The sequence below is a fragment of the Chinchilla lanigera genome, unplaced genomic scaffold (assembly GCF_000276665.1).
Source record: "Chinchilla lanigera isolate Chin_1 unplaced genomic scaffold, ChiLan1.0 scaffold00028, whole genome shotgun sequence".
Taxonomy (NCBI): domain Eukaryota; kingdom Metazoa; phylum Chordata; class Mammalia; order Rodentia; family Chinchillidae; genus Chinchilla; species Chinchilla lanigera.
Window position 1 is genome coordinate 20602922 of NW_004955429.1, and position 15420 is coordinate 20618341.

Consider the following 15420-nt stretch of genomic DNA (forward strand, 5'->3'; position numbering starts at 1 on the left):
GAAGCCAATGACATCAGCATCTTTATCGAAAAATATCAAAGTACAAAAATTCAAACTTTCATATTAAAAAGCCTATCAGAAGTATAACTACATTCTCCTTTAATCCTTGCCTTCCCCAATACTATACAGTAAAGCCAAATACATTATGTGCACCATCTGCATTCCTCATGCTTCCTTAGAAATGCTGTCACATAAATTAATTTCTACAATTTTTCCTATTACATGCACGAGAGTATTACTTCATATTGACCTTTCACAAGCAAAATGTTGATTTCAAATTTGAGTTAGAAGTAGTATTTCAAAAGCACCTCTTAACTGTGCGTTAAAATTATTCACCTTGTCTTCTTTTAATATAACTTAAATGTAACTTCTCCACCTTGTCACCTTTAACCCCTTCCAATAAAAACCCCAGTATATCATCAACTAGGCGATCTCAAAAATATTTTATTATGCTTCTAAACTATACAAGCAAAGCTTTTCACGTATCTCATTTTTTAAAAAACGGTATTTCACAATTACATTTTCTGTCCAGCAGACTAAGCAGTATCAGAAATGTCGCACCTTATTACAACAAAAGCAGGTAAGTGTCTGTGGGTTATGTCCAGAAGAACTACTCTGTTTGGGCCCAGAAGGAATGATTAACAATGAGAACATAAAATCATGGCTTTCAATGTTCAGGAGAAAGCAGGGGAAGAACTACCATTGCGGACATCACTGCAGTTGAACAATCCGTAACAAGATGTTTTGAACTCTTTGGAAACAGTTTTATTGGGAGAGGTGGGGGCAAGGAGCAGTGGAGCAGATGAAATAAGACAGTATCAGATCCAGGACTTATATATAAAAAAAAAAAATTCAAGCTTTCATCTCAAGCCACTTCATGCTGTCCACAAAAGCCAAACCATTCCAAGCCGAAAATCATGCATGTATTTTCCTGAATTCAAAAATTATTTCTTAAAAAAGCAAAAACAAAAACTCATACCTCTCCAGATGGCTTCTCACTTATAGGCTAATATATAACATTGATAAATTGAACAGAGATCAATAATTTTGTCCTTTAACAACAGCTGTATAAATTTAAACTCAGAAATACACAATTCAACGTAAAAGCTGTCATTCATACCTTATAGCCACATCTTTCAAAATATGCTTCCTCTTCTTTTTTTGCAAGTTCACTACGTTTGAAATATTTTTTATTTTCCTATTAAAGAAAAAAATGAGTTAATATATCACTGAGAAAATTTTCACGTTGCATAGTATCAACTGCTTTTAGAAACACTTTTCAGTTTTTCAAGAAGTCAGTGTTCGTTGGCTCCAAAAGCCACCCATCCTCCAGAGTCTGGGCTCTGATGTGTGAAGAAGCCAAGGAACAAAGGCTCTCCAGACAAACAGGCACATCTGCCTGTCCACAGACCTGCTGTAGGGGCCAGGCCCAGGCTGCAGACCCCGACTGCTTGGTTACAGACAGGGGTGGCCCTGTGCAGACCCTTGACGCAATGCCCTGCTGTTCCGCTACCCACCGCTTCTCGCCCTGTGGTGCTGGGGAAGTAGAGGCAGAAGCCAGCCTCAGGCTCCCCAGCCCTGGGGCACTCCAGTTGCTCCCTCCCCTCCAGGGGACTGGCCCTGTGTCCAGGGCACAGTCAGGGTTGGGGCACAGCGGGGAGCAGCAGCTGCTTCTCACCCTGGGTGAAACACAGAACGAGCACAGCGGAGCCACGAGCTGGGCTCCAGCGGCTCCAGGCTACCAGGGGCTCAACCTGCTGCTAACACGCATGACGTACTTGTCCGGAACCATCGCTCCAGGAGCTGTGTCCAACAGCAATGAGAAGAAACCAACACAGTATTTTCAAATTTTTAATTTCCTAATGTCCGAGCGCAAAGATGATTCCTACAAACGGATTCATTATGTGCCACATAAACTGCTTTAACTCTCTTAACACAGAACAAAAACTAATTACGGCATATATCACCGACCTCTGATAGCTCATTAACAAGAGTGCTCCAAAAGCACTTCTAAATGCTTTTTTGTCACCTGAAATCTTAGCATATCTATGATTTGATGCCACAAGCTCTAATCTACTGTGGCTATAAAGCTGTTAGTTCTTCATATATCCTCACTGTGAAATGTACAACCTAATTTATAAGCTTGTTATCATCTGCAGCTCTACCTCTGAAATACTACTCCATTGAGAATTTTGCTCAAAAACAGATACTGCCCCACTTTATTGTAATTATAGCAGGGCCTCAATAATACCTCCATACATGGTTTTTTGGTTTTTTTGAGACAGGGTCTCAACTATGTAGTTCAGATGGCCTTGAACTCACGATTTAGCCTAGACTGGCCTCGAACTCACAGTGATCCTCCTGCCTCAACCTCCTACACTTGAGCACCACATCCTGCTACATGTACAGCATTAAAAGCACTTCATGGCTCCAAAGCTCATTTACTCAGGCAATGATCATCAACGAATGCTAGCACTATTAAAAGAAAGGTTTGCCGGTGGCAAGGGAAAGCTCAGGTTGCCCACACTTAAGCCGGCTGATCAAGGTCGTCACTAGCAGAAGATAAAACAGCCCTATGTGATGCCACAGGAAGTACTCTTCTTCCTAAATGGAGGGACAAGGGCAGTGAGCTTTCAATGATACAGACATCCTCCTGTGGAATGCAGGTCATAGGTGTGGCACCGCTGGACCAGTGGAGTAAGCTAAATGTCAACAACAGGCAGCGAACAAACAAACACAGAACATTGTACAAAACTAGTTCCCACTTTCTCCAGCAAGTAAATGTACGGAGAAAAAACAAGAGATGGAGGAACGAAAATGTTAACCACTAAAAAAGGCCAATAGTCATAATAAGCAAATGAAATTCGTCAGTTCTGTTTGGATTTTATCTGAGCAAAACAAGTGTAAATACGCATACACATATTTTATTTCAAGGACACAGGAATGTCCTCGATGAGGTTACCTAAGTAATTCTAGTTTTGTTGGGTGTGAGCCTGAGTAATATGAAAGGCCCTTATTTTAGCATTACGTGTATTAGGGGAAGGGTACATGAGGGTTCCTTATATAATTCTATTTTTGTGTATGTTCGCAACTTTCAGAAAGAGAATGAAGGAGGGGAGGAAAAAAAAGAAAAATAATAAAAAGTCGTGGTGGTGGTACTGTTTGCATTATCTGACTTTTAAACTACAACCCACATCCCATATCAAACAAAAAACTGACCCAAAATTTTTAAAACTCCCCATTTTTTATAAAAAAAAATTTTTTTTTTCAGAAGATAATGAAAATCTTTGTAATTTACTCAAGTAAGTATCTAGAAGCAGAGAGGCCAATCAGATGGTAGGTGTCAGCTTAACTTTTAAGTAACCATCAAACTGTTTTCAACTGATTATATTCAGTATTTGAAATCCCCAAACAGGACAAAGAAAAAGCTAACCATAAAAAACTGACAAAGACAGCTTGATCAAAATTAAACACTTCTGCTCTTCAAAAGACACTATCAAGAAAATGAACAGATAACCCATCATCTGGAAGATCACAGTCAAAAAACACGTCACAAAATACGTATCTGACAAAGGACTGATACGCAGGATATACAAAGATTTCCTCCAACTTAATAAGCCAAAAGCTACTAACCCATGTTAATAGTTCACCAAGATGTACAAATAGCCAAGAACCACAGGAAAAGTGCTTATTAATCTCATTTATTATCAGCAAGATGCAAATTCAAGCCACAATGAGATGCCTGCACAGTAAAAAGAAGGTCGACACAAATCCCTGTCAAGAATGCAGAGCAAGCCGACTCTTGCGTTGCTGGCAGATATGTAACAGGGTACAGCCACATTAGAAGACGGGAATTGGGAAACTTTAAGAAACTCAATACATGTACTCTATGACCCAGCAATTCAAAGAAAAATGAAAGCATGAGACTTGTTCCTAAGGGTTCCCAGAATCTCTGCTCATAACAGCCAAATCCTAGAAACAGCCCAGGTACTCATCAGTAGGAAAACAGACAAATGGGTCAATTTGGGTAATTACAGTTATTAGGATAAACACTAAAGGATAACTGGACATACAGCAAAACGGATAAAACTCAAAATATTATTCTGATCAAACAAAGCTCCAAACACATGGTATAATCCTATTTATGTGAAGTTCTAGAGTAGGTAAAATTGAGAATGGAAAAAAATCAAAACATAGTGGCTGTTTCTGAGGGTGACAGGAACAAGAAATGACTGCAAAGTACAGTAAATATACTCTACTATGATAATTGGTTTTTGGTGGTGGTACTCGGGATTGTAACCCAGGCCTCAGGCTAAGCTATGTTCTTCAACCCTGTTTGTTTATTTTGTTTGTTTGTTTGAGATAGGGTCTTACTATATAGCTCAAGCTAGCCTTGAACTCTCCAGTATACAGTGGACCCTTGATTTACAAACTCAACTCATTCTCGAGGGCTGGCTGCAACTCAAGCTGGCTGTAGGTCAAGACTATTTTTCCCATAAAAATAATGTAAATACCCATAATGCATTCCAAACCTCCCAAAGCACCCCTTAACTAACATTTTCATAATAAAGGCTTATATAATGTGCATAATTTACCAGAAACACCAATAATTTCCCTAACGTACTCACCCAAAAAAAGGCCAGTTTCATCACAACTGAAAACTTGATGACAGCAAAAGCCATTTCTCTATGTCATCATTTCAAAGCGGTGTATATAATTTTCAGCAGCCTTTTTATCAGCAATGGTTGCTTCCCCATGCCTAGTTATGCTATCAACTCCAGTTCTCACTTTAAAATTGTGAAACCACCTCTTACTGGCATGAAATGTTGGACCATTATCAGTTATTGACGGACTATCCTTTATGAGATTTCCATTTATAGCTCTAGCTTTTTCACAAATTTATGGACTCAGGCTATAACCTGCCACCTGCCTTTCATTTTTCCATACTAATAATAACCTTTCTACCTTGCTAACACTGCTGATCATAATTTACTAACTTGAGTAACACCTTTAGCAACACCTCTAGCTTCCTTACACTGAATAGTTCTTTTAAATTCTCTGTATGTTTGAAAATTTTCATAGTAAAATTAAGGACAAATCTACTTTGCAGCAGACGTCAAAAATGGTATCAAACACAGCAAAAAACTCCCTACAACAGGTTTTTTTTCCCCACCATGGTACAAAACTTACAGGGCTCTTGTCAGCTATTACTGAGAGACAGGAAATGGAAATGATTACACACAGGATACTATTCCAAGGGATGAACAAATGTGAAGAAAGGGAAGTTCAAAGAACTAAAAAGATGAAAAAGGTTCCCTAGGGCTGGAACACTGAAAGAATAATGATACAGAGACTTGGCAAACACCAGAATAGACATGATTACTTTTGGCCCTCTTTGAGTCTAAAATCCCTCCAATAACATCATAAACAGTGAAGTCCTCTATACATACACATTAAATTTCATATAAAACTTTAAGGAGCTGATAGATGTTCTGACATCTACCCGAAGACTTTATGCCCCCAACAAAAATGGTAACTGATTATCATAAAAATACACAATTTTTAAAGAGAAAAGAAAAGGTGAAAAGAAAATGACTAGGAGTGAACATTAAGGTAAATCACATTTTATGGGAGAAAAATGCAACAGCAGCTTATAAGGGAGACCAAGAATAAGCACCCTGAGAAGCAGAAAAACAGGAAGCTGTGCTACACAAGATGCCAAGTAAGAATTAATAAAAGAGTATCAAACCCGGTCAGACAAGTCAGCTGTGAAGGTTGCTGGTGTCCCTGACTGGAGCTGATTTAGTGGAATAATTGAGGCAGAAGCTAGACTGCAGCAGGTTAAGGAGCCAGTGAGTGGGAATTAGAATTCACATTAGAAAGTGCCTAAAAAGAAAAGGGACGGTATACACACAGGTACACACACACACCTTTTGAAAGATGGAAGAGGTACTTATATACACTTTCCATGGTGATGGGGATAAGCCAGTAGAGACTGAAGACACAAGGAAGAAAGGGACCACTGATGCTAAGGTTCCTGATGACGCTGAAAAAGATGAACTGGGATCCAAATTGTAGACATAAGGTTTCACCCAAGATATAATTGCTATCTCCTCCGTTTTAACAGGGAAAGGGTCAAGGAATTCCATACTTGTTGGGTTCTATTTTCTCTGTAAAACTGAATGCATGTTCCTTAAGAAAAGGGTCAGACATTTCTTTTTAATGTTTTGTGGCATAGTGTAGTATGTTGCACATAGAAAACATTCAATAAATTGGATGGAGGAGTCAAAATTCTCCACAAAGCTCATCCTTGTACCTACGAGTTTTTTTTTTTTTTTTTCTGGTACCAGGAATCGAACTCATGATCTTGTGCTTGCCAGGCTGGTGCTATGCCACTGAGCTAAATCCCCAGCCCCCCATACCTACAACTAGTTAAACTGCAATTACCTACAACTAGTACTCACGCCCCACTGAGTTCCTACAACAGCCAGGGTTTCCATGTAAAGGACGCTTGGCTTTAAAGAAAGATTCACCAATATGGGCTCCAAAGCATTGGCATTCTAGTAAAGCAGACACTGTGTTTTATTTCAGAGTAGTTATACTGGGCAGAGTATCTTAGGATAGGTAGTTTCCCCATGGTTTGACAGAGAGGTATTCATAAGCTAAATATTATTTCAATTACCATAGATTAACAACAAAAAGCTGGGACACCACTTGAAATGACCAAAGATAAGGAGGTTCCTCCAAAAGAGTAATTAATATAGACAACTCTTTTTTAGCTACAAGATTAGGTAATGAAAACTACTTCTTGATTCCTAGCCAGCATTTTTTTAGAAATGAAAGATGAACTTATGAAAAAAAAATAAAAATCATGACAGAATCATTCCATTATGGAAAGAATTATTTCATGAAAACATTTTTTACATCTCAGATCAAAATGTAAAAATATATTTCTTATTATGGATGGGATAGTGAAAAGTTTGAAAGTTACTGATGAACAGTATGATGTAGGAAGATAAAAGCTACAAAGTAAACTGATCTTGTATAAAACTATACAGCTGCAAATCAAAAGATTCTCTTCCCATGCATACAATATGAAAAGATGTGTAGATACATATGTATTATTGCATTACACAAGAGCACTCACCCACAAGATGGGCCTGAGAGAAGATCTATCCTGGGATATAAGAAGACCAGGTAACCTTGTAAGTCTCAGTTTCACCACTCATGGAAATAACAGAATAACACTTGCCTTATGCACTAATTAGAGTTGTGAAGTCAAATAAGACAGCACTTTGAAAAATACAAATCATATATATTAATTCTCACATGAGTCCTATCAAAATTAATTCCATGTTCACCAGTGAATATAAATAAACATCTTATCAGTAGTAGTTACTCTAGCAGACTTTGAAGTAGGAGAGGCCAGGACAAAAATCCAGGTTCCACCTCTGTCTAGTTGTGTGAGGTATAAAGCACGTAACTTCAGTTTCTTCACTATAGAGGAATAACTGTACCTTTATGGAGGTGCTGTACCAGTTAAAGTTAGATAGCATGTGTAAGGTATACTGCATAACATCTGGAGGATTACTTTTAATCGAAGCTATGAATGTCAGTCTTTTATTTCCCATTTCATGTATGTCCTTTGTTGGTCTGAACTGCTTTATAATTGAGGAAATCAATCTTATCTTCTGGCTGGAATATCTGAGTAAACCAACTACCACATTAAATAATGAAAGATTCCTCAGGAAAAGTTTATATATAATTGTCATGAAGAATCAAAATTTTGAAAAATTTGATCATTTTTATAAGTTGGTCTATTTCCATAACAAATAACCTGATCATGCAAATCTTTACTTTATAAAGCCCGAGAATGAGCTGAGTATTTCTTTTAAGGCAGTTTTCCCTTTAAAGCACTTGACTTCAGCACTCTGGCCCTTTCTAACATCGATTATGCATTTCAACACATATATTAGTTCTTAAACACATTACCAAACCATTCATCCAAAGAAAAAAGTTTCTGAGATAGAAATAAAAGCATTAAGTTAAAAATATGGGCAAAGTCCCCCTCCACACCTTGCCAGCTAAATAACATTCTATAATTAGCTTTACTTTCCTAATCATTTTTAAGGTTTCAACAATTATGACATTTGCCATCCAACAAAGTAACAACTCTAACTTACACCATACACATTAATAATATACTACATGCAAAGGTCTAAGTCGGATAGTATCCAAATGTGGTCCACAGATTTCTATAGGTCCTTTAAGACCTTTTCAGAGGACCCATGAGTTCAATACTAATACTATTTTCAATATAAAGGTACTGCCCGGCGTGGTGTTGCACGCCCGTAATCCCAGCACTTGGGAGGCTGAGGCAGGAAGATCGCTGCGAGTTCAAGACCAGCCTGGGCTACAAAGTGAGCTCACAGCTGGCCTGAACTGCAAAGAGACCCTGTCTCAAAAAGACAAATAAATAAATAAAATCAATATTAAGGTACTGTATTTTTTGTTCATTTTGTTGACATTTGTAAATAAAAGGATGGGTCCAACATACCAAAGCCTTAGCAAGAATCTAAACAGTGGCACTAAACTGTCATTGTATCTGTCACTTAATAATTTCCTTGATGAAGTACAGGATGAGCATCCCTTATACAAAATGCTTGGGATATAAGTGTTTTGGATTTCAGGTTCGTTTTTATTCTGAAATATTTGCATGTACAAAAAGAGGTATCTGGGTGGTTGGTACCCAACTTTACACACAAAATTCATGCATGCTTTATATACACTTTATGCACAGAACTTGAAGGTAATTTTATACAGAATTTTTAGTGTTCTAACGTTTTGAAAATTCCACTGACATCTGGTGTGGGCTTCTCTACTTGTGGCATCATGTTGGAACTCAAAAAGTTTTGGTTTTGGAACATTTCAAATTTTACACTTTTGGAGTAGGGATTCTCAACCTATAATAAAATTACTAATTGTACTAAGTCTCAGTCTTTGACTACATCTTTCTCACATCCTTGTGACAAATGAGAATGTACATAAAGCATTTTGTATTGATACTAAAGTATGAAGCTGTCTACAGGAAAACAACTGAGCTGACACTACTTTCTGAGTATCATTTTGTCATAAACGAATACTGATAAACTGTAGTTATTAGACTTGAACAGCTGTCAGGCGAAGTTTCCAAAACTGAACACAGTGAGCCTACCACTTCAGGACATCAACTGACAGTATTTGTTGACTATGGTGAAAAGTTCCAGCTCTGAGGAACTTAGATTTGCCACTGTGAGTCGCGTTTCCTAATGCTTAAGGAATGGTTACAGAAACCTCATGAAATCAGTGATTAACTAATATTTTTAAAATACTGTGTAATGAAACCAGTCTACCATCGAGAGATTTGCCCAACTCACTGAATCAATTACTTCTCAGATGATCAGCGAATACGGAAATATTTTTAGTTTCTTCGTTTAACTTATAATAGGTAAATGCTAACAGATATGTAACACATAAACAAAATCCCTTTGGGATCCTTAGTAACTTCTAAGAATATAAAAGTCTCAGACCAACAGTTTTAAGAACTGTTGCAATAAGGCAGTGGATTCAAAGTTCTTGTACCCGGTCATTCTTTCTGTTTTGAGTACCTCTCCAAAAATAGCCTTCCCGCCCATGCAGAGCAGACCTACAAACTTTGTAAACGCGGAGGAAGGGGAGCTAGAGTAAAAGAACCGAGTCGTACTATAGGAAAGAACTCTGGGGGGCCGGGGATGTAGCTCAGCCGCAGAAGCGCCTGCCTGGCAAGTGCAAAATCCTGAGTTCGATTCCTGGTACCAAAAAAAGAAAAAAAAAAAAAAAGAAAGAAAGAAAAAGAAAAAGAAAAAACTCAGGAGTTTCGGGACCGCCCTTCCCGGGCGGGCGGGACACACACCCTCCCTCCGGAGACAGCAGCGGGCAATATCGCAGAACCGCGGCCGGAGGGGGCACGGGCAGCCGGGGGTCCCGCGGTCCCGCACCCCGCCCCGGGCTCCCGAGCGAGGCGCGGCGGCTGGCTGATCGGAGGGGCTCCCCGCCGGGCAGCACCCTCACCCACACCACCGGGGACGCCGGCCGCCAAGCTCCTCACCACCAGCAGGTTCCTGTCCTCCACCAGCTGCCGCTTCCGGAGAATCTCGGACTTCAGAACGTCCATCTCGGGTCCGGACGTGGCCTGCGCCCCCTGGCCGGCTCCTCGGAACTGCTGCTCCCCTCACCCAGACACGGCCGCCAGCCCACGGCCGCCCACAAACACCCGAGGCCAGCAACAACATGGCGGCACTTCCGGCGGAAGCCAAGGCCAGCGAGAGGAGAAAAGAGAGCACCCTGGGACGCCATTGTTGGCGACGCGGTTGCCGACGTGCGCCCCCTGCTGGTGCCCGCCGAAAGCGCAGCTGTAGTATCCCCTAGTATAGAGGTACAAATAAAGGACTGAAACCAAGCCTTCTGAGCAGCGCTGAAGTCGTGTGCTGCATTTTTCATAGTTATTGTGCCTTTTGTATCTGCTTGGTGGCTCCAAAAGCCTCCGGGTAGGACACTCTACTTATGTTAATTAAGACACGATTTTTACTGTGCTAGAAGTTTGCTTCGGAGTTCCTGAAGTTACTTGCTTGTCAAGATGAATGCAGCAGGCTGAACAAAACCAGAACAGTAATACGAGCTTGTGAGAATAGAGTAGAAAGCGGTATTCACAGCCAGCCTGTCAAATGTCCTGTAAGCTTAAACAACTACCCCCATCTGAGGCATTTCTCAGTAGCTCTGCCTCAATTCTCTCAGATCTAGATTTCTTACCTGTCTTACTAATAATTCAATAGTTACCTCAAAGTAATTGAGATCATCTTTCCTGTACGTAGCAATCAAGATACTAAATGAAATGTAATCAGAAACTCTTTTTTAAAAAAACCCAATTCAAGAAGAAAAATTAAATTGGAGAGGGAAAAAAACTGTGTCAGAGATTTAGTTTGGTTTTGAGACAGAGCCTCCCTATGTTTCCTAAGCTGGTTTCAAATTCCTGGTCTCATGTACCTCCCTCCTGCCTCATTCTGTGTGCTAGTTCTAGAGTTCTACCATGCTTGGCAGGGATAGTTGTAAATCCTAAAAACCGTTTAGAATACATTTATTGTTGGTTCCATGCCATGGAAGCATTTCTTCAAAGTTCTGATTCTCATAACCGAGTATTTGTTATGTTATCCTTTCCCATTATGAAAGGATAGAAACACCATTCACTTCAGTCAATTGACAACAACTAAGATGATTTATTAAAATAAAAACTTGTTCATTTCAGTTTAGAAAGTTTTGTTATGTGTGTGTTATATTTCATCTAAAAGATACCTGACTATTGCCAAAATAAGCAGTATAGGAAGTTAACTCACTCTCTGTCCTACAATACTTTGCTGAGTTTTAGAGCTTTTGAAAGCTTCACATATTTTACAAGGAAAAGGTCCTTGATTTAACATGGTAACATTCTTGCATTGATATCTTATGTCCTAGATCACTTACCATTCAATAAGCAATTAATAACTTATTATCATTCTCCCAATTTAAGAATTAGAGATTGTAGAACAAAGTCTTGAAGCATTGGCACAGATGATAGTAACAGTAATGGAAGTTTGGAGAGTGTAAAGGATTTCCTGGCTGATGGAAAACTATCAGAAAAGGTACTAGCTCCTTTTAAATCTCACAGTTTCATTGATTTGGGTGTTTATGCAAATATATGCATTAAATACTCATTAAGACCTGAGCTCAAAGGTGATAGAGGTGAATACTTGAGGGTGCAAACTGATGAACACAGGGGAGAGAAAAGAGGACCAGGAGCATTTAGAAACTCTAAAGAATCGATCAGTCTTACCTGTAAAAGAATAGCTCTCTTTTAAAAATATGCATCCTCTTTATTCACATCGTTATTTAAAAGTGAAATATTGGGTGTAACCTAAAAGTCCTAAATAGGACAATGGTTAAATAAATTGTACTTCTGTGTGAGGCTGTGAGTGTGAAGCAAAAAGTGCCCTGGAGACCTCAGAAGTTTAGAAAAGCCAGGACCGTGGATGGTCTAAGGAAAACTGCCCGGAGGGAGCAAAGCAGGCCTAAGAGAGAAGTCATGGAAGCTGTAACCACCAGAAATGCCACAGGGGTGGACTCATGCAAGCCCTTTGGAGCTCACAATGTGCCACAAGTTGCTTCAGATGCTGCATGTGGAATTACAGGACATGATGTTAGCCCTGCTGGATTTTGGACTTGCTTTGTTTCCAATGCTCTGTGTCCCACTGTTTGTACCTTTTGGAATGGTAATGCTTATTTTGTGCCATTGAATGTTGGGAGTGTTTAACTTTTCATTTGTACAGGGGCTCACAGCTAAGAGTTTGCCTTACATCTCGGAGGAGACTTGAGACTTGGACTCGTCAGCAATGCTGAAACTGTTAGAACATTGGCAACTCTTGCAGATGGACTAAATGCTGTTTGTATAAAGGGATGGGCACGAGTCTTTGGGGGGCCAGGGGTGGAATGTTATGGTTTATGTCTGTGTGTCTCCCCAAAGCCTCATGCGGAAATGGGGCAGGCTGTTAGAGTTTGATTATTATGGGTTTGAGAGCTGCACCCTCCCGGGAGTGGATAGTTTGCATATGTAAGGGAGAGGAAAAGAGTGCTTGAGCACATTCCTCCCCGATTCTGCCCTGGTGTGTGCTTGCAGCTTAGCTGTGTTCTGCTGCCCTGAGCTGTAGCTCTTTGCCATGTGCCACTCTGCCTTATAATCTGCCAAGTACGGACTGAAACTTCCATGAACTGTAAGCGAAATAAACCTTTCCTTCCTTAATTTTGGGCATCAGGTATTTTTTTTTTTTTGGTTTTTCTCCGGTACCGGGAACCGAACTCACGACCTTGCGCTTGCCAGGCAGGTGCTTTTGCCGCTGAGCTAAATCCCCAGCCCCGGCATCAGGTATTTTGTCCCAGCAGCGAGAAAAAAGTAACCAAGACAACTTCATTCATACAAGTGAATAATATGGAACCACTGAAAACCATACTTCAAAAACTGTTCAGTGATATTAGATTGCTCATGACATAATATTTAGTTTAAGAGTAGAATATTGGAACTATAAATATAATATATAGTCTCTGCTTTATAACAAAACCATAGAAAAATAGAAAAATTATTAGAAGGAAACATGCCAAAATATAAGTTGTTAACTCAGCCAAAGACCCCATTGGTGATCCTTACTGTCTTTGCCAAATTTAGTACAAATTCCATAATTTTAATAAATTTAGATATTGGCCATTTTCTTTTTTATTATTATTGAAATTTTATAGGTTTTCAGCCCATTTTAGAAATTTTCTGTGATAGTTTTAAAATAATGCCTGTAAAATAAAACAAAGGGTTAGAAAAAGAATTTTTAAAAACTTCTTAACTATACAGTCTAATATTTCAATATCTTATATGAGTCCTGGCCTACATTACATTCTGTGGCCTAAATCAAATACAAAAATATAGTCCCTATCTGTAAGAAGGTTATCAGCAAGCTTAGAAATAGAAAATTGTATCCTGAAAAAATAAATTATGTTAGATGTATATGATTTATAATGTATATAGAGGCTATAATATTCCTAGAAATTAAAAACTGCCATCTTCTAAAAGAAGAAGTAGTAAAAAAAATCAATATGTAATTGATGAGGTTATTCCTCTATAGGAGTAATGCATCGTAAGAAATTATTTGTCATTTCTGGAAACTAGAAGGAAATGCCCAATTTAACCAGGATGTCCTGGATTTGTTTTGCTGCTAAAGGATAAAATACGCCTTTTTAAAGCAGAAAAGGTGTGCCATGCATTTAATATGGTGGGTCTCAATTTCAGAGCAATTTGGAGGACCTTTTCAAATACACTTCGGTCTCCATGCCCAGAATTTCTCACTCACCAGATTTGGGATGGTCCAAGAATTGCCTTTTGGAACAAATTTCTAGTGAGGCAACTGCTGTTGATCCAGGGACCACACTGAAGAACCACTGATCTACTATTTTGTAATCTGTCTGGAAAAAGAGAGTGGAAAAGCCGGAAATGAAGTCTTGTGGAGTCCTGAAAGATGGGCAGGAAGAAGCAGGTGTCGTGTGTCTGCAACATGTCCTGGGCATTGTGCAGATGCCCTTTCACTCACAGTGGTGCCGCTCCTGGGGGTTTCCAAATGAGAAGTGGTCAGTTCCCTTGAGGTCTAGTCACATTCACATGATTGCTATGTACAGCTTGACCACAGGCAGATGCCTGATCCGACCAGTGACCGAATCTCTTCTTTAGGAAACTGAGATTGGAATTGAGTTGATCTTTCTGAGATGCAGGAGATGGAATGTGAATCTGAGAGCAGTAGATAGCCAGCACAGGGGAACCACAGCCAACCTGGTTTATACTGACCCACAAGAGTTAAGTTCTCAAGAATGTTGTGAACCAATTGTTAAACAAAGTCATTATTAAACATATGAGCAAAAGTGGTAAGTACACAGAACCTATCACTTATTATTTTACTATTATTTATGTTCGGGTTTATTTATGATGGTGGCATCTTAGTGGTGCAAATGCTATATAATAGTGTGCTACTGCTCATCTCTTACCAAGTCCATCCTTAATGATGTCACAGTGGTGGTTTGAGATGGCAACAGTGACCAGTCAGTGTTCTTCTGCAAAGAAATAGAAACAGCAGGCTATGTATAAATATAAGATGCTCCTCAATGTACAACAAGGCTATGTCTGATAAACCCATCCTAAATGGGTTGAAAATGTAAGTTAAAAATGCATTTAACACTTAACAAACATCCAAGCTCAGCAACACAGCATGCTGTACAGAAACAGTTATTTGCCCTTGCATTGAGCCACTGACTGGGAGCTGCTGCTGCCTAGGACTTCAAGAAAGCATCTTTCCACAAATGCCTGGCCTGAGGGAAGGATCAAAATTCAAAATTCAGCCTCTATTGAATCAGTTTTGCATTGTCATGAAAACATGGTGAATCTGATTCTCCGAAGCTGGGATGTGTTGGTATATAGAAGGAGATTCCTATAGGAATTGGCCCAAATGGTACGAAGCCTGGAAATCCCACAATCTGCCATCTGCAAGCTAGAATCTAGCAGAGCAGGGAGTAATTCAGTGCAAAGGCTTGCAAGCTGGGTGGGGTGAGGGAGGTGGACACTTGTGCAAGTCCTGGAGTCTGAAGGGCATAGGAAACTCAAAGTGCTTGCAGACATACCTGGAAATAATATTTTACCAGCTACCTGTGCATCCCTTAGACCAGTCTGGTTAATATTAAAAAAACCAACCAGGGGCTGGGGACTTAGCTCAGCGGCAAAGCGCCTGCCTGGCAAGCGCAAGGTCGTGAGTTCGGTTCCCGGTACCGGAGAAAAACCAAAAAAAA

The 15420-nt window shown here is 39.6% G+C and overlaps 1 protein-coding gene across 2 annotated transcripts in view; it reads right to left on the reverse strand.

The window, feature by feature from the left end:
• Nucleotides 1-10337, reverse strand: part of Prpf18 (pre-mRNA processing factor 18) — a 31802-nt gene extending 21465 nt beyond the window's left edge. Inside the window, exons 1-3 of one of the 2 annotated variants that reach the window (XM_013515516.1) lie at nt 10127-10337; nt 1121-1198; nt 980-1006 (exon numbers count right to left, since the gene is read on the reverse strand). In XM_013515516.1, coding sequence (XP_013370970.1) covers nt 980-1006; nt 1121-1198; nt 10127-10192 — 171 coding nt within the window. In that variant the 5' untranslated portion in view covers nt 10193-10337. The remainder of the gene's footprint in view (nt 1-979; nt 1007-1120; nt 1199-10126) is intronic. The other variant, XM_005387160.2, reaches the window with a different exon arrangement.
• Nucleotides 10338-15420: the final 5083 nt, after the last annotated feature.